Genomic DNA, 18,470 nt, shown 5'->3' on the forward strand with positions numbered 1-18,470 from the left:
TGAAAGACAGTTTTGCTAGATACAGAATTCTTGGTTGGCAGTTTTTTGTTTTCAGTCCTTTAAATATGTGTTCCCACTGCCTTCTTGCCTCTTGGTTTCCAATGATAAACTGACATGTAATCTTATTGGGGCTCCCTTGTATGTGACATGTTGCTTCTCTTGTGACTTTCAAGAATTCCCTGTCTTTGGCATTGGACAGTCTGATTATCAAGCACAGCGCAGTGTGGGTCTTTTTGGGTTCATCCCGTTTGGTGTGTTCATCGAGTGTCTTGGATGTGTATGTTTATATCTTTTGTTAAGTTTGGGAAGTTTTCTGCCATAGTTTCTTTGAATATACCTCTTCCTCCTTGCTCTGGAACTTTCACAATGTGTCTGTTGGTACCCTTGATGGTGTCCCTCAGGTTCCTTAGGCTCTGTTCACGGTTCTTCATTTTTCCCTTTTTCTGCTCTTCAGACAGGATGATTTCACTTGTCTTATCTTCAGGTTCACTGATTCTGCCAGCTCCAATCTGCTGTTGAACCCTGCTAGGGATTTTTTTCCCCTTACTGTGGTCTTCAGCTCGGTTTGGTTCCTTTGGTTCCTTTTAATAATTTCCCTTTGTCTATGGATATTCTCTTTGTGTTCATCTGTCGTTTTCCTGACTTCTTTAGGTCTTTGTCCATGTTTTTCTTTAGTATTCTGAGCATATTTAGGACCATTTTTTTAAAGTTTAGATTTTCCCAGGTCTGATTTTCTGCCTTGATTGTTTCAAATGCTTTAATCTTCACCTTTGCCTGGACCATCACTTCTTATTTCTTTGTTTGTTTTGTAATCTTTTGTTGAAACCTGGACATTTTGATAAAGAAAAAGGGGAAAAAAAATCACCTTTCCCAGTCTTTGCAGATGGACCTGTGCGAGTGCTCTCTTCAGAGCTTACGCATATGATGAGTTTGGAGAACAGCTCCAGGCCAAGGCATAGGGGCCTCCCTGGTCCTTTCTGCTCTTGTCTCATTTTGGGCATGCTCATGTGGCCTTAGGAATCCCCCATTTACAGTGATACAAATGTCTGCTCTTCCCTAGGAAACAGTTTTCTCACAGTCCTGGGTACTGCACTCCATGTCCTATAGCTAACAATCCCTTGCCCCTTGACTGCTCTGCCACAGCATTTTGTAGGAAAGCTTGATGAGCCACCTTCTACATGCAGGGCAAGTTTCTGGGACAGTGGTCAGGTTACCACCAGATAGATTTGGCCAGATATACAAGCTCCCAGTGTGTGCACAAGAGTTCCTCAGCTTCTTCTGGAACCAGGGCCAGAGAGTACTGGGAATCTAGGCTGGGTCCACACCCAGCTGGTGCGGGGGAGGTTGGGGGGTGGGGTGGGCCAGCCAGTGCTTCACCAGATCCTACTGCTTTTGGGATGCCTTCTTGATTCCATCCTTGCCCTGTTACTGCAGTCCTTTATCTGTTTTCTGGAGCTTTGAGAAAGATGTTTCTATCAGTTCTTGCTGGTTGTTCAAAGCTTCTTCAAGCATCTCCCATTGCCATCTTGATCCAGGCATTGAAGCCCTTTTAGGTTAGAGTTTTGGACTTCATTAGGAGATGTAGTGTTACTGAATGCTGTAACAGCCTTGATTGGCATCACAACCAGGGAAGATTGGCAGAAGTGGAAAAGGCAAGGGTGACAAGTGTTTGCCAACTGTTACCTGGCACAGGTGAGAAAAGTTAAGCAAAGTTCTGCAGCGTGCTTAACTTCACAGTTGGACAGAAGGCAGGATTGCAGGGTGGACCCTGAGTAAGATAGCTGACTTCCTTCTCTTTTATATGAAAGGGTGGGAGTCGATTCCTTTAGTCATGAGAGACTTGTTTTTTTACTGACAAAGAACAATTGTATCTGTTCTTTGGTGTGAGGGTTAAGGGAAAATTCCATCTTCAGTTCCTTGCAGGCAATCCAGAGAAGTACTGCTGGGAAAGCAAATAGAGAGAGTGAAAAAAATATGCTAATATATTATGTGGCAGAAAGAAACATGTCCTTGTTATTTTTAAACTACATTTAGGTAATTGTTGTTTAATTAGTCCTGTTATATTTATGTTCTCTTTTTAAAAAGTGATCCTCCGTTCTTGGCTTATTTCATCCCCTGACATTGTAGGAAAGAGTTGTGGTAAGTTTCAGTAGAATGAGGGTAGGAGGGGTATTTGTCACTCAACTGGCAGTTTCTTTATAGTGCAGTTTGATGCTAAGCAGCAGCTCTGGAAAGCAATCCTAGCCTTAGTTTCCCATAATAAATAAACAGATGTCATGATTTGCATATAAAAGCCTAGAAACACTGAAACTTTTCTGTTAAACATTCTCTTACTGCTCCCTAATAATTTTTAAAATCTTTCAGTATTTCAAGGGAACTTTAGGATTGCAGCCTGGAGATTCAGCTCTCTTCATCAACGGACTTCATATTGATTTAGATACACAAGATATATTCAGGTATGAGTAATATTTCATTCTCTGAGGTTTCCAATGTGTAGTTCTTTGTGACATGTTCGTTTTGTCATTCTCCTCCTGGCAGCATGATGTAAAGCTGATGACTTACCACCCCCAGCGAGTGCGTGTGGGGAAACACGTTTTCTGATTGATGGGCAGGACATGCTACCTCTTCTGTCAGAGTGCTGTGTGCATTTAAGGGGCAACATGTCTTCTAGGGATGCCATTTTAATGCTCTGGTTTTTCTGTTAACTGTAAAAATGTAGAAAAGAACAGGTTCTTTTGCTTTGAGGAAGAGGCAGTTTATTTGAAGGTGCTGTCTCTAGGATTCCTGAAAGTGTTCTTACATCTTCTATAGCTTACATACATATCTTACATATGTCTTTTGAATATCCCTTTTTGTTATTAAGGATGTTTCAGAATTAGATAACTCTAAGTTGTCTTCAGGACTTTTGGGGTGGGGGAGTGGGCAGTTAGATAGAATTCAGATTTTTATCTTGGACTTAAAATAGCTGTATATTAAAAACAGCAGCTTCCACAGTAAGATCTCTTTCACAATAATTATTTTTAAGTTTTTATGTCCACACATTGCGTACAGAGTTAGAGATGAGTTAACTGAACTGGATGTGGACGGTTTAAAGATTGCCCATATCTGTTTCCATTGATTTAAAATATGTATTTTTTTGTTTTTTTCCCAGGATACTACAAACTGAGTACTTACTGTAAATAGTTTTAAATAACACAGAAATAAAGCAACTAAAAAATCCCGCCCCAACATCTCTACCTGCCCCCTGCCTCTCCCGCCTCTAAGTTTGGTGGGAATTCTTCCAGACTTTTTCTGTGGTCACATATGTATATGCCTGTATAAATCGATATTGGTACTGATACTAATATTTAAACATATATTAGACATATGTAATAGAATGTCTTTTTTTGGGGTTACTTCATTCTCCAATTATGTATATGTATTTAGAAGTAATTTCAATACACAATGTCTCTTGGTAAGTGTAAATAAGTATGAGCCTAGCCAGAAGTTCTCCCTGCTTGGTTTCACATTCTTGGACAAGGTGAAACAAGGAAAGAGCTCTGTTTTGGATTTCTGAACTAGTTTGATAGGGCATTGCATTTGAATGGGTAGATTTTGTTCATGGTAGGGATCACAGCATGGGCAGTTTTTAAAGTTTTTTTTACCGCCGACGTTTTCTTTCCCCAGTTTATTTGATGTCCTAAGGAATGAAGCTCGGGTCATGGAGGGCCTGCACAGGCTGGGGATCGAAGGCCTTTCTTTGCATAACGTCTTGAAGCTGAACATCCAGCCGTCGGAGGCCGACTACGCGGTTGACATCCGGAGCCCAGCCATCTCAGTAAGTAGCACCCACGGCAGGGTCAGGGGGCAGTCCGGGGGCTTTAGTACGGTTTTCTCTTTGTCTTTTGTGAGAGGTGAGCTCTTCCCACCATCTCTCTTGTTGGCGTGAAACAAGGACACACAACTGCTTCTGTGAGACCACGTGCCATAGTGAGGAAGGCCCTGAGATGCTTCAGCAAGTTAAGTTACAGGGTCTTCAGTATAGCCCCAGGTTCCGCCCAGCAGCTCCTGGGAAAGAGCGTTCAATTTGTATTTTTTCAGTTGCATACAAGTTTTGTGTGATTTTGTTACAAGATGTGTAATTCACTATTAAAAATAGGACATTTTAGTTAATAACCTTTTTTACTAAGATGTAATATTTCGATATTTGAAGGGTTTGTACAGGTTAATACCTGCTCTTTGATCTCTCTGAACCTTAGTCTCCTCAGCTGTAAAAGAGAATGTGGGAAACAGCACTCTGTGGAGGTCATGTGGAAATTGCATACATGTTAGAAACGTGCCCGTCACACCCTGGGCATTCCAGGCTTTCTTTCATGGTTGATGGATTTTGTACTACATTTATCTAAGAGCAGTTTTATTGAAAGACGTAATGTAGGAGGTAGAGGATCATTACTTGGCTTCTAACTTGGTGATATAACTGGTTTTGATGATTACTCTTACGCCATTTTATTTTCTGTTTAGAGTGTTTTTTATTATAAAGAGTAGAGAGACTAACATAATTAACAGCCATGTGCTCTGTCATCATATTTACTAAATTTAACACTAATGATTTTGTATCAGATATTTTGTTTTCTTGGAAAAAAAAAAATGCTTCAGTCGAAGCCCTCTTATATCCCTTCCCAGTTCAGTTTTGCTCCTTGCAGGTAATTCCTCCTCTGAAGTTGGTGTGCATTCTCCCTATCCTTATTTTATACTTTTATCCCCTGTATGCGTCCTTAAACAACATGTCATACTGTTTAGTATGTTTTAGCAATTTGGATAACTGTCTTTTATCTTCGTCCTCCACCAACTTTTTTTTTTTCACTTAACATTTTATTTCAAGACTTATATAGGTTGATACCTACAGATGTAGTTTATCATATTATATTCATAATATCACATTTTATTTATTTTAAAGAAATAATTTATACATTCAGAGTTTAAAATTTAAGTGATATAGAAGGGTATGTGGTGAAAAGTCTTGCTATCCAGTTTTTCTCTTCAGAGACAATAAGCATTGTCAATTTCTTGTGTATCCTTCTAGAAGTACTCTGTGCTTATTGCCGATTTGTGTTTCTTTTGTAAATTTCATATTAATATTCTTGGCCCATTTTCCTAAGGGACTGCTTGTCATTTTCTTATTGACATGCTAGTGTCTATATGCATTCTGGAAGCTAGTGCTTTGGTTTTGTAGGTTGCGAATCTTCTGTTCTGTGGATTGTCTCTTTTTTTTTTTTTTTTTTAAATCTGCTTTACCCAGCAGTTATACTCTCCCCCCTCCTTTTTTTTTAAAGATTTATTTTATTTCTTTACCCTTCCCCCTCATTGTCTGCTCTCTGTGTCCATTCACTGTGTGTTCTTCTGTATCCTCTTGCATTATCCTGTGGCACTGGGAAACTGTGTCTCTTTTCTTTTTTGTTGTGTCATCTTGCTGAGTTAGCTCTCCGTGTGTGCAGCACCACTCATGGGCAGGCTGCGCTTTTTTCATGCAGGGTGCACTCCTTGCGCTGGGGCACCCCAATGCGGGGGCTCCCCTGCGGGGCACAGCACTCCTTGTGTGCCGTAGCACTGTGCATGGGCCAGCTTACCACAAGGTCAGGAGGCCCTGGGGATCGAACCCTGGATCCTCCATATGGTAGGTACATCCTCTATCAGCTGAGCTACCTCTGCTTCCCTGTGGATTATCTCTCAGTCATTCATTTTTCTACTTGATCTTTGTATCCTAAATTCTCTATTACCAAAAATTTGAAAATGGTCTCTTCCCATATGAAGTATTGTAAGGTAATTGAAGTTATTACTGAAGCATATTAAATGTATGCACCACATTGCATTTTTTTTCCTCTTAGTGGATCAACAACCTGGAGGTTGACAGCAGATACAATGCATGGCCTTCTAATCTACAGGAGTTGCTACGACCCACCTTTCCAGGTGTTATCAGGCAGATCAGAAAAAACTTACATAATATGGTAAGTAAAAGCTTTCCTGTCTTCTAGTTGTCGGCTCTCCCTTGCCCTCTCCTTTCCCTTTCTGGTCATCTCTAGAGTGTTCACTGCTCTCCCTTACTACTGCCTCCCCACCCCCAACTCACTAATATGACCTTTTTTCCAGTCCAGTTTCAAACTGGAAGGGGTTGGGCATGTCTTGGTTATTTTGGGGGCAGCTGTGCGCTCTCAGAGTGGCATGTAGCCTCCACTGTGCCCAAGTCCTTAGTGTGGAGCCATCGCTGTGTCATCACCTGAGGCGTTGGCCTTTTACTGGCAAGACCTGTGGTGCTCCTGGCTTTCTTTAGTGGCTTAATCCCTTAGTAGCTCAAAGTAGTACTTAAGTCTTTTTGTCAGTTTTTGTTGTTATTTATTTTCCCACTGTATAGAGATAGAGCAGGTTCTCTTTTTGCCCTCTGATTTCTTTCTCTTCTTTATAGCTACTAAAGAGGTAGATTAGTGCCAAGGTTGGCTTCCTCAAAACATGCAGGGAAAAGGATTTTTTTTCCTTTTTATTCATGAAACCACTTTTCCTCATCCCAGTCAAAATTTAATTTGGGTCTGAATTTTATTAAATGGGATATGTGAAATTGCTTAGCACATAATGAGTGCTCAATAAGTGATAGTTATTATTTTGTGATATAAAAATTTGGTCCTAAATGAATTCTTTTTTTTTTTTTTTTAAAGATTTATTTATTTATTTAATTTCCCCCCCTCCCCTGGTTGTCTGTTCTTGGTGTCTATTTGCTGCGTCTTGTTTCTTTGTCCGCTTCTGTTGTCATCAGCGGCATGGGAAGTGTGGGCGGCGCCATTCCTGGGCAGGCTGCTCTTTCTTTTCACGCTGGGTGGCTTTCCTCACGGGCGCACTCCTTGCGCGTGGGGCTCCCCCACGCGGGGGACACCCTTGCGTGGCACGGCACTCCTTGCGCGCATCAGCACTGCGCATGGCCAGCTCCACACGGGTCAAGGAGGCCCGGGGTTTGAACCGCGGACCTCCCATATGGTAGATGGACGCCCTAACCACTGGGCCAAAGTCCGTTTCCCTAAATGAATTCTTTATGCATAGATCCTTTTAAAAATAAATACACAGAAAGGTACTCTTCCTTTTCTAAAGTGGGAGAGTCAATAAAATTTGGTTTTTGCTTGGTGTAGTGAAAGGATAAGGTTTGGCAATCTAGAAAACTGTTCCCAGGCTATTAATGAAGACCAGGGGAAAAACCACAGCCTTTCAGGGTCATACTGTTTGCACATAAAGTGAGGGTAAGTGCTATTTGTGTAGCTCCTCTTTGTCATGTAACAGTAGCTGGGAAAAATTTGCTTTCCAGGCCAAAGACCTAACAGGTTTCTATTTGACCCAGTGACATTTGAGTGAGTGTCATTTCCTGTGTTCTTTCCGTCAACAGGTTTTCATAATTGACCCTGCTCATGAGAGCACAGCAGAGCTGATGAACACAGCCGAGATGTTCCTCAGCAACCACATCCCCCTGAGGTAACGCCGGTGTGCATTTGGTGATGCTTCTCATTTAGCTGAGGTTTTGTTTGCCATTCTTAAATGAAAGTCTGGTAGCTACTGAATGGTAGGATAATTAATAGTGGGGCTTGTTAATGGCAGTTTTATCTTCTGCTTGGTGTGAAGCTTGTATATTTTAGTTTAGAATATTTGATTTTTCAATGAATAGAAGCTTACCACCATTGAATTATTAATAAACAGCCCATATGAAAATAGTTTGTGGTCTCAGCTTGCTTCCCAGGAAAAGGGAATTTTCCTGAGTGTCCACATCACAAAACCTAGTCCACATTGGCTGGAAATACAGAAATTTTGCCAGTAGCTTCAGTCAAGAATTAAATGTATATATAATGTTTTGTAGCTATTAATAGACACATTTATTTCACTTGCATTGTCAAGTCTACCAGGGACTTGAGTTTCCACTGTTCATTTTAAGAAACAATTCTTTAAAGGTTTTACCTATAATTGTTAAGGTATTTTTATGTACATTCTGAATAAAATCTGATAATTTTACTTGGTGAAATTTGAATTTTTAGAAAATATGAAAATAAAGAAGAAAAGAATTTTTCAGCCAACAAATGCTGTTGTGTGTTCCATGCCCATATATTGTGTTGTGGACAGTATATAAGCCACATTCCCACCTCCCTGGAAAAAGTACCATGCATGCTTGAAAATACTCTAAGAAGATATTTGATCAAGTGCTAGGTTATATGCTACTTTTTTGTAAGTACTGTAGGATTTCAGGGATTCAAAAGATCATGTCTGAGAAAGGATAGGAGGGAAGGACAAAGTTTTATAGAAAAGTTGGATTTGGAGATCAGTGGCTGCTGGAGGCTGAGGAGAGGAAGGAGTAGGGGCTGACTGAAAAGGTACAGGGTTTCTTTTTGGAGGTGATGAAAATGCCCTGTGAGTCAGATGATAGCAGTCATTGCACAACGTTTTGAATAAACGAACAACTTCTCAATTGTATACTTTAAATGGATGAATTTTATGGTGCATGAATTATATCTCCATTTTTAAAATTTATTAAACAACAAATTTAAAAAAATGTCCCCTCCCCACCCTCCTGAGAAATCTCTTAAACCATCTATAAAGGACATATGGCTTTATTTATGTGTCATGATCTCCAGAGTTGTTTCTTCATTTGAACACCCAGATAAATTACTAGATTTGTGTTTAGAAGCCATGCTGTGCCAAAACCCAAAACACACACACGAACACATGTTTAACTTGTGTTTTCATGTGCTGACATGCCCACAGGAGCTGGGGCCAATAGGAAGAGCGGATGCAGATCACTCAGCCATCTCCCATTTGCCTGGTCAAACCTTGTCTCTGATTCTCTTTCTGACCTCTTGCCGACCGCCCCCATCCTTTTTTGATCTGAGCACATATAGTTAAACTCAAATAAGTTTGATGGGATTCTACTGTATTGCATTCACATATTCAGAGATTGTTTAGAAAAGTTGGAGTAATGTCTCAAATAGAAAGAAGCGCAGCCTCTGGTGTAATCAATCTAAAAAGCTCTATCTTGCTGGGAAAATCAGGATTGACTGTTATTTATGGAAAGCATCTTGTAAAAGGACCAAAAATTAGACAACGCTTCAGAGTCGTGAGAATATCCTTTACATTTGTGAGAGGCTTTTGTGTTGTGCATAGTTTTCATTTTCATTTGCACTGCTGCAGAGTAGTGTATTGTATGAATATACCACTTTTTTTCTGTCCAACTGTTGGACATCTTATTTTTCCAGGTTTTGGTTTATATCAGCAATGCTGCTTTGAATATTCTTGTACATCTTCTCAGCCACCATGTTCCAGTTTATTTGTATACTTAGGAGTGAAATTGCTGGGACTTACAGAATATGCAGGATAATGCTAAATTGTTTTCCAGAGTGGTCGTACCAGTCTAGACCCCCACTAGCAGGGTCTGAAAGTCCCATTACTCCATATTCTCATCAGGACTCAGTAGTGTCTTACTCAGTGCTAGCGGCCTATGTTATTAAAATCTTCTAGAGTGCACATTAGGAAAATAAATGGAAACATGAGAAATTAATTTTACTAATATACTTTATTTTAGCTAATATCCCAAATAGCACCTCAACTTTAATCAATCGAAAAATTATTAGATAATTTGCAATTTTTTTGTATTCAAAATCCATTGAATATTTTAAACTTAGAGCTCATATCTCTTTGAACTAGCTATATTTCAGCTGCACAATAGCCTCACGTGGCTAGTATTGGCCAGTAAAATTTTTTTTTTGCCAATCTGGAGATGTGTAATAGCATCTCACTGTGATTTATTCCTACATTTAACATTTTAAAATTTAATAAGATTTAACCTTGGTTGTAGCTTTTAGCTGAAGAACAATAGGAAATCTTTTTCTGCTTTTCATTTACCTACAGTTTTTATATTGCCAGTGTTGAATCTCAAAATGTCCCCTTTTCTGTATATTTTTATCTTCTGTAAATTCTCATTTCTCCTGGCACTTTATATAGTAATTTTTGTTTAAAAGCAGAACAAAACATCCACCTAAGGCTATAGCAACAACTTTCATGTCAGTAAAAGAATCTTTTTTATGATTGGAAACAACTAAAATACAAAAGTCTAAGCCACTTTGGAGAGCCTGACTTTTTATTTTGTAAGTGATGTATACCTTTGAGAACCACGCTAGAGTGGGATGTGAACTTTGCTTTGCACTGATAGTGATTTTCCTCTGTCAGCTACAATATTTAGGTGGGATACAGGATCCCATTTCTTTTAATAGGTTGCGTTCTTGGAATAAGTTTCTTTTTCTTCATTTTTCTCCCTTCCCCCCAACCCCCAAGGATTGGTTTGATCTTTGTGGTTAATGACTCTGAAGATGTTGATGGGATGCACGATGCTGGAGTGGCTGTCCTTAGAGCATATAATTATGTTGCCCAAGAAGTGGACGATTACCATGCCTTCCAGACTCTGATCCATGTATGTTTTTGTTTAAAGTGACAAATTTTTAAACTAATTTACTCTAAACAGCAATATGTGGTAAGAGGATTCTGTATTTCTATAAAGAGAAAAAGTAAGTTATTTTACACAAACTCTGTTTTTTTAATTCCTGGGGTCACGGTTACTTTATTGATAACATTCATAATAGAGTGCTGTGATTTCAGTTTAGATAAGCTTCCTTAAGAGCCCTGCTCATGTATCTTAGTCTTTGCTTTTTGGTGGTTTGAAATTGACGGTTGATGCATTTTGGTCTATGTGATGATGTTCTTTCTCACTTGCTTAAAAAAAAGTGATATTGTTTTTCATTTGAGCCCATCATCTGCTTTTCTGATTAGGATTTAGTTTTAATATTAAGTCATAAAATTTACTGAGAAACTCTGGTTTCTCAATTTTAAGGGCAAACTTTGAAATGCCTGAATTGTTTGTATATTTAATTCATTTACTTGCTCAAGTTCAAAGAATTTTCCTCATCTTCTTATTTTTTACACTTGAAACATAAGCTTTGTAAGTTACTTATTTACAGATCAGTAGTACCTGTTTTAAAACCATCTTTAAAGCAATTTATACTTACCCCTTATTCATATTTTTTAATTTAAATTTTTTATTTTGAAATAATTTCAAACTTAGAGTTGCAAAAATACAAACCCCATATAGAGAACTCCAATATCCCCTGCCCAGATACACTGAATCACCAATTTTAACATTTTGCCACCTTTGCTATATCATTCTATCTCTCCATCTGTCCATCAATCCATCATCCATCTATTTTCTGAACTTTGAGAACAGGATGCATACATCATTTAAAAACATAAAACTTCCACTTATGTTTCCTAAGAACCAAGGATGTTCACTTACATGAATATCACTTCACGTTGAAGAAACTTAATGTTACTATAAAGCTTAAGTTCTATATTTCAATTTTTTCTTATATCCCAAGAATGTTCTTTTGAGCCTTTTTTCCTTCCATTCTTAGATCCCATCTAGAACCGTGTATTGCATTTAACTGCAATTATATCCTTAGTTTCTCTCTTTTTTGTAATTGTGGAAATGTATATAGAACCCACATTTCCCCATTCAAATCCCTCCCAAGCATACCTTTCAGTTCCCTTGTATTTTACCCCTAATCATGATACTGCTTTTCTGTTTTATGTATGTTATGTTTATTGTTTACAGGTTCAGTCAGGGACGATTTTTGTTTGTTAAACTGTTCACTTATTTGAGTAATGTAAGCCCACATGTGCCAGGTCTGGTACTAGCTGCACAGAATACAAAGAGTAGTAAGATTTCACTCTGTTCAAAACACCTTCAAATCTACTTGGGGGGCACATGCAGACACATATACATTGTGGCAAAACCCACTAGCTGTGGCAGCAGAGGACCTCCTTTTTTGTGGGGATAGTCATGGAGTGGAAATAGCCCTACCTGAGTCTAGCAGGGAAAATGAGAGTCTGCTCAACAGTGGTGTCTTAGTTTGCCAAAGGCTGCCAATAAAAAGTACCAGAAATGGGTTGGCTTTTATAATGGGAAATTTATTAGGTGTAAAGCTTACAGTTCTGAGGTTGTGACAAAATGTTCAAGTCAAGGCACCATCACAGATGCCCTCTCACCAAAGTCAGCTACTGGTGATCCTTGCGTCCTGCCACGTGGTAAGGCAAGATGGCTGCCAGTCCCTGCCTAGGTCCTGCCTCCTCTCAGAGCGCACGTCCCCAGGAGCTCGGCTGTGGGCGATCAGGCATATGGCTCATCTCTTCAGCCTTGAGCTGTTCTGGGGCCCAGCCTCAGGTTTGCTCTCCCTTTATCTAAGGCTCCAGTAAGAGGGCGGGGACTGAACCCGAGTCGCACCTCACTAACCTAGCCCAATCAGAAGTGATCTAATCAGGGTCCCCTGACTGAACCTAATGCAGTCAAAGGGTCAGGAATGGATTAATTAAAAAATATAACCTTTTTTTGGGATTCACCAAATTCAAACTGTCACAAGTGATGACAGATCAGAAGTAGAGATTCCACCCTGTTAGCAGGGCTTGAGCAACTACTGGGAGAGCAAGGTGGGCACCTGGGCGCCTCATCATGGAGGGCTTTGTGAGCTTGGCACCTGGGGCTTGGAGCTCATTCTTTAAGTAGTGCTGCGCAGAGAGAAAGCAGAGAACGGGCCAAATTTGACTTTAAAAAAATCATTCCGATGCTGTGCATGAAGGGGAAGGAAAGTGGCAGGGATGCTAATAAATGAGCTGTTGCCATGATCTCCGTGAGAAATGATGGTGAAGGTAACTATCAGCAAGGCTGTGGAGAATGAAATAGGTTTGAAAAAAGATGCTGATGATCATTGTGTTTTTAAAAATTTATTTTTTTTCTTCCCCTTCCCCTCCCCTGCCTTGCTGTTTCTGCTGTCTGTGTCCATTTGCTGTGTGATCTTCTGTATCTATTTCTCTTTTTGTCTTCTCTTCTGTATCTGTTTCTCTTTTTGTCTTTGTCCTCTAGGATTCACCAGGACTTGATCCTGGGGACCTCTGATGGGGAGAGAGGTTCCCTGTCAATTGCGCCACCTCAGCTCCTGGTCTCTGCTGCGCTTCACCTTGATTCTCCCCTTGTCTCTCTTTTGTTGCGTCATCATCTAAGCTTCATGACTCACTTGTGTGGGCACTTGTCTCACCATGTGGGCATTCAGGTCACTGCACAGGCAGCGGTTTGCCATGTGGGCACTGCCTTACCATGCAGGCACTCGTGGGCACTCGGCTTGCCCCGTGGGCGCCCATGCAGGCACTCAGCTTACTACACGGGCACTCGGCTCACCACGTGGGCAGTTGGCTCACCATGCGGGCATTCAGGTCACTGCACAGGCAGCGGCTTGCCATGTGGGCACTGCCTTACCATGCAGGCACTCGTGGGCACTCGGCTTGCCCCGTGGGCACCCATGCAGGCACTCAGCTTACTACACGGGCACTCGGCTCACCACGTGGGCAGTTGGCTCACCATGTGGGCATTCAGGTCACTGCACAGGCAGCGGCTTGCCATGTGGGCACTGCCTTACCATGCAGGCACTCGTGGGCACTCGGCTTGCCCCGTGGGCACCCATGCAGGCGCTCAGCTTACTGCACGGGCACTCGGCTCGCCACGTGGGCAGTTGGCTCACCATGCAGGCACTTGCGTGGGCGCTTGACTTACCATGTGAGCACTTGGCTTGCTGTGTGGACACCCACTCGGCCCTGGCTCACTGTGCAGGCACACTTTCTCTTCTTCATTTTCACAAGGAGGCCCCAGGAATTGAACCCGGGCCCTCCCATACGGTAGGCGGAGGCCTTATTGCTTGAGCCACATCCACTTCCCGATAATAAGTGTTTTAAAGTCTTTTTTTAAAAGTTTTTTTTTCCCCCCAGAGCTGTGTGTATGTTTCCTTGAGGAAAGGATAATACTAGTTTTCATTTCTTTTTTTTTTTTTTAATTTTTAATTGTAAAGATAGTATATGCTCATTCTTAAAAAACAACACTCAAATAACATTAAATAATATTAAAGTGAGTCATTTAAAATCTCTGTCTTTCCCCCTCCTTGCCCTAATTCTCTACTTGTTAAAGATAGCCAGTGTTGAAAGAATGTCTTTTTTTTTGTTTTGGGTCTGGTTTTTAAAAATTGTTTTTATTTTTTTATTTTTATCTTGGGTCTGTTTTTAAAAAACAGATTATGCCATAAGTATTTTGCAACTCCCACCTCTACCCCCCAAACATCATGGACATGAGTTCTTATTTCCACGATTGCTTATACATGTTCACATTTTCTTAAATTGATGCTGTTTTGCATTTGGGGCATAATGTGTCCATGAACTGTTTTGGTCATTTTAAGATTTAGTTTCTAACCTGAGAAGGCATCTTAAGGAAGTCTATGAAAAAGGGAGACTTGCTTACCCCACTTGACCTTTTTTAGAAAAATAGCCGTGTTTTCCTTGACTCTTGAGAAATCTTTTATAATAAACAATTTGAAATTTGGATTTAAAAGTGTATTTGATTACCTGGTTTTTCTTTTGTCAGATATATAACAAGGTGAGGACTGGAGAAACAGTGAAAATTGATCATGTGGTCAGTGTCCTGGAGAAGAAATATCCATATGTCGAAGTGAATAGCATTCTGGGGATTGATTCTGCTTACGACCAGAACCGGAAGGTAAAAGGCTTCTTGCTAATCCTTTAACGGCAGTGTGTTTTTACTCCCTTTTTTTCTGACTGTTGCTTTCCTGTTGTTGATGATGGTGGTGGCGGTTGAAAAGTTCAGAAACCAGATCTCTTCTGAGGGTTTGAATGTGTATTTATATCTCAGTTTTGTGAAGATATCATTGATTTTTAGCTGGCATATCCACTATTAAATTGAAGGACAATATATTTTTCACAAGACTGTGACGTGCTTGTATGAAGTCTGTTCTAGAAAAAATCCATTGGAAGTGTATGATGTACAGTTTAATGTGTATCATTTAGGTTTTTTAGGTGAAGAATGAGAATGTATTATAAATTAACAGAATGGTGAAGTGTGTTAATAAGGATATAGGGAAACATTTTAGAATTTTAAAATTAAAAGTAATAGTGTTTTTTGTTAGAATTTAAATACAGTAAAGGACCTTTATTGCAATCAGGAACAAGTAGGCCTTTTTACTGAAAATGGATGCTGAAGTTCTGAAACATTTCATTTTAACTTAAACATATAAATGTGTCCTTCTTTACCAACTTTTTTTTTTCTTTCTTAAGTAAAGGGCAAGACCTTTGGTTTCTCTTTGGCGATCTAGGCTATCTTTGTTTATAATTTCTCTTTTATCTGAATATAGGATCCTTCTAAATTTTTATAATTTTCCTCCCAAGTCTTTTATATTTGTCTTACTCACACCCAACTGAGCATCACTTGATTTTAGCCTCTCACCTTTTTTGAGTTTTTCCAGTCATTCAGCTTTGTTTTCTTGGGAAGAACAACTTTTTCTTTCTGCATGCATATTTTACTGATTTACATAATCTTAAATTATGTAATCTCACTTAAAGCAGTTGATTTGGGAACAGGCACTATAAGATCTTTGCTAAGCAAGTGCTCAACTAAATGGAGCAGAAGTGGGTGGGCATTCTAGAAAGCTGCTCAACCAGCCTAAGTGTCCAGCAGGCTTTAATCTGAATGCCAGGTAAATAGTTAATTTGGTTAAATGGAGATTAATAGATCTGCTTCTATAAATTAATTTAGGTTTTAGAGGGGACTAAACAGAACAAAGCACAAGAACAATTAGAGGAATTTCTGAAATGCTTTGGAGTACAGAATAAAGAAATGTAAAGTACATTAAAATTTTAATCTTAAACATATAGAATAGTTCTGGGTACCTTCTCTGTACTAGCTAGCCCTGACACTAGAATGTTTTGATAAGCTGTGGTGACTATTCTTGGGGAACTGGGGAGACAAAGACATGAGGGCAGTCAGGTTTTAGTGCAGGGAGGAGTGTGTGAGTGATTGCACCTTGTGTGTGGAAGGCTAGAGGAGAGAGGGGCAGCGCTGCCGCTTGGTACAAGGTCAGTTTTGAAAGCTTCCTAGAGGAGGCGACTCCTGACAACTCTGGGATTAACCTTTTTAGAGACACAAATGTGAAATATTGAAAAGAAATATTTATTTGTAACCTGATAATAAGTACAAAACTGAAAGACTGGGGCTGTAACGACACTTGTGTAAAAAGTAAGTTCATACTGGAGCTCATGGACGTGAGAGGAGGCAGCGCACCTGCCTTCTTGCTCTTTCCTGTTTTTGATTCTGTGCTTTAGTTTTCAGTCTGCATTGTCTAAGGTATATCAAGTCAGGGTCTGAAGTTTCAGCTGGCTCTCCGACTGTCTCATTTTAGCCTGAGATTGGTTGCATTATAGCAGCCTTCTGTTCAGTTAACTTTTTTTTTTTTAATAAAATAATATTTGTGTGGGTACCCAGTGATTTTTCAGATTGACAGAAACAGCAAAAGTACCCTATAGAAAAAGAATTAAGTGAAATTAGAAAATAAAAAAGGATAGCCACTTTGGTAATACCAAGGACTTGAGGGAATTCGTGGAATTTTCTGTTTCACAGTTGGAAAATGCTTAGCTTTAATTTTTTATCATCCCATTAAAGAAAAAGCACAGGTACCCCTTTTATTGTGAACGGTTACTATGTCAGAATATTTTCTTAGACAGTATTGAGTAGACTACACAAATTGGGGAAGAGGGTACTTTTTTACATGTTGTGTTTTCTGGTTCGAAATCTTTACTGTGCTAAAGAATTAAATGGGAGGAGAACAGACGCTAGTTCCTTATTGGTTTCCCAGCCGGTTTCCTCATCTGCAGTGATTAGAGGTTCTTCACTATATAAGCAGATTATTTAATTTGTATTTAAGCCATTTAATTTCCTAGCTACTTGAATAGAAATACTGTCAAGGCAAGAATGTTGAGAAGATCTCCAGAAGTACTAAAATGTAATGATAAGTAAGATTTTTAAAATGGCAGATGCTTTGCCCCTCAGAAAAATAAGAAGCCTAAGAGAATGGAATCTTTTGAAATGGTTTATTAGAAATACTAATTGCTTTTAGCAAATGTCGTTGCACTTGCAAATGTCTGTGCCTTTTGTAACACAACTGAAGGTACAGTATTTTTATGTCTGAAGGTAGTAATTATTTCTAAAACTAGGCAATGCCATTAAAGTAGAACTTTTAAGCTGAAGAGAACTTAGTCTGAAAGGTATATATTTTAACTCTTTCAAAGCCAGTAACAATAATGCTTGGTAAACGTTCTGTTTTATACGTGGAAACATTTTGCATTTGGCCTATTAATTTTGCATCCTTATTAATCTCTTTTGTCATTGTTGTGGTGGCTCACACAAAAGACTTGGCTGTCATTAATGTTAAATTATTTAGCATTTTTAATGATCAGTTGATAGAAAAAATCCATTTTTAAATTTAACTCTTTGATAATTGGGCTGCATTCTTTTTGGTCTTTTTTTTTTTTTTTTTAATTTTATGTATTTCTCCCCAACTTCTCGTTGTTTGTATTTGCTGTGTCTTTTCATTGTGTGCTCATCTTCCTTTTAAGAGACACCAGGAAACGAACCTGGGACCTCCCATGTTGGGAGGGAGGTGCCTAATTGCTTGGGTCACCTCCATTCCCTGTTTTGTTGTATCTCTCATTATGTTTTCCTTCTTGTGTCGTCTCTTGTTGCATCATATTATTGTGTCAGCTCACTGCCTTGCTCGTCTTCTCTAGGAGGCAACAGGAGCCGAACCCAGGATCTCCCACGTGATAGGCCGGGCCTCATTTGCTTGAGCCATATCCGCTTCCCTGTTATTTGGTCTTTTCAAGCTATTTTCCAAGTAGCAAAAAGGAAGGTGTATAGTCAGTCATCTTCTTCCTACTCCTAACTTTCACTCATTTCCCTTGCCAGAGAAAACCAATTTTATGAATTTGTTAATGTCACATAGTGTTATAATACAGGTTTTGGTTTTGTTTTGATTTTTTTTTCGTTGTTTTTAGGGGGATGGTTTTCAGAGCTCAAATTATATTAAAATAAAGTTTCTATTTTTAAAGAACAGAATTAGCATGTAAGGATTGGGGGGGATAAATTAAAGATTATTAAACAGTGATAGAAATTATTGAAATTACCTGTAAGGCCTTTCAGCTATTCCATATTACAGCTTATCAGATAAATCTCACCATTGTTTATTACTGTGGTTAGATCTGATTAGAAACTAAGCAGTCTGTTACTAATGACTGGTGTTCTTTACCCAATTGAAACATTTTTCTATTTGCCCTATCTAAAAACATTTATAGATAATTCTGCTATTTTCAGAAAAATATTAGTTACAAAGAGGTTAAAAAGAATTTTTAAAATAACTCTTAAAGTAAAATAGGGAAGCGCATGTGGCTCAAGCAGTTGGGCTCCCATCTGCCATATAGGAGGTGCAGGGTTTGAGTCCCAGGGCCTCCTGGTGAAGGCAAGCTGGCCCACATGGCAAGCT

At 39.3% G+C, this 18,470-nt stretch overlaps 1 protein-coding gene across 5 annotated transcripts in view; it reads left to right on the forward strand.

The window, feature by feature from the left end:
• UGGT1 (UDP-glucose glycoprotein glucosyltransferase 1) overlaps positions 1–18,470 on the forward strand; it is a 111,350-nt gene that overhangs the window by 35,497 nt on the left and 57,383 nt on the right. For all 5 annotated transcript variants that reach the window (XM_004457806.5, XM_071216499.1, XM_071216498.1 and 2 more), the window contains 6 exons: positions 2,365–2,456; positions 3,667–3,817; positions 5,865–5,984; positions 7,403–7,488; positions 10,330–10,465; positions 14,507–14,638. In XM_004457806.5, the coding sequence (XP_004457863.1) occupies positions 2,365–2,456; positions 3,667–3,817; positions 5,865–5,984; positions 7,403–7,488; positions 10,330–10,465; positions 14,507–14,638 (717 nt within the window). The remainder of the gene's footprint in view (positions 1–2,364; positions 2,457–3,666; positions 3,818–5,864; positions 5,985–7,402; positions 7,489–10,329; positions 10,466–14,506; positions 14,639–18,470) is intronic.

This window comes from Dasypus novemcinctus, chromosome 7, assembly GCF_030445035.2.
Source record: "Dasypus novemcinctus isolate mDasNov1 chromosome 7, mDasNov1.1.hap2, whole genome shotgun sequence".
Taxonomy (NCBI): Eukaryota; Metazoa; Chordata; class Mammalia; order Cingulata; family Dasypodidae; genus Dasypus; species Dasypus novemcinctus.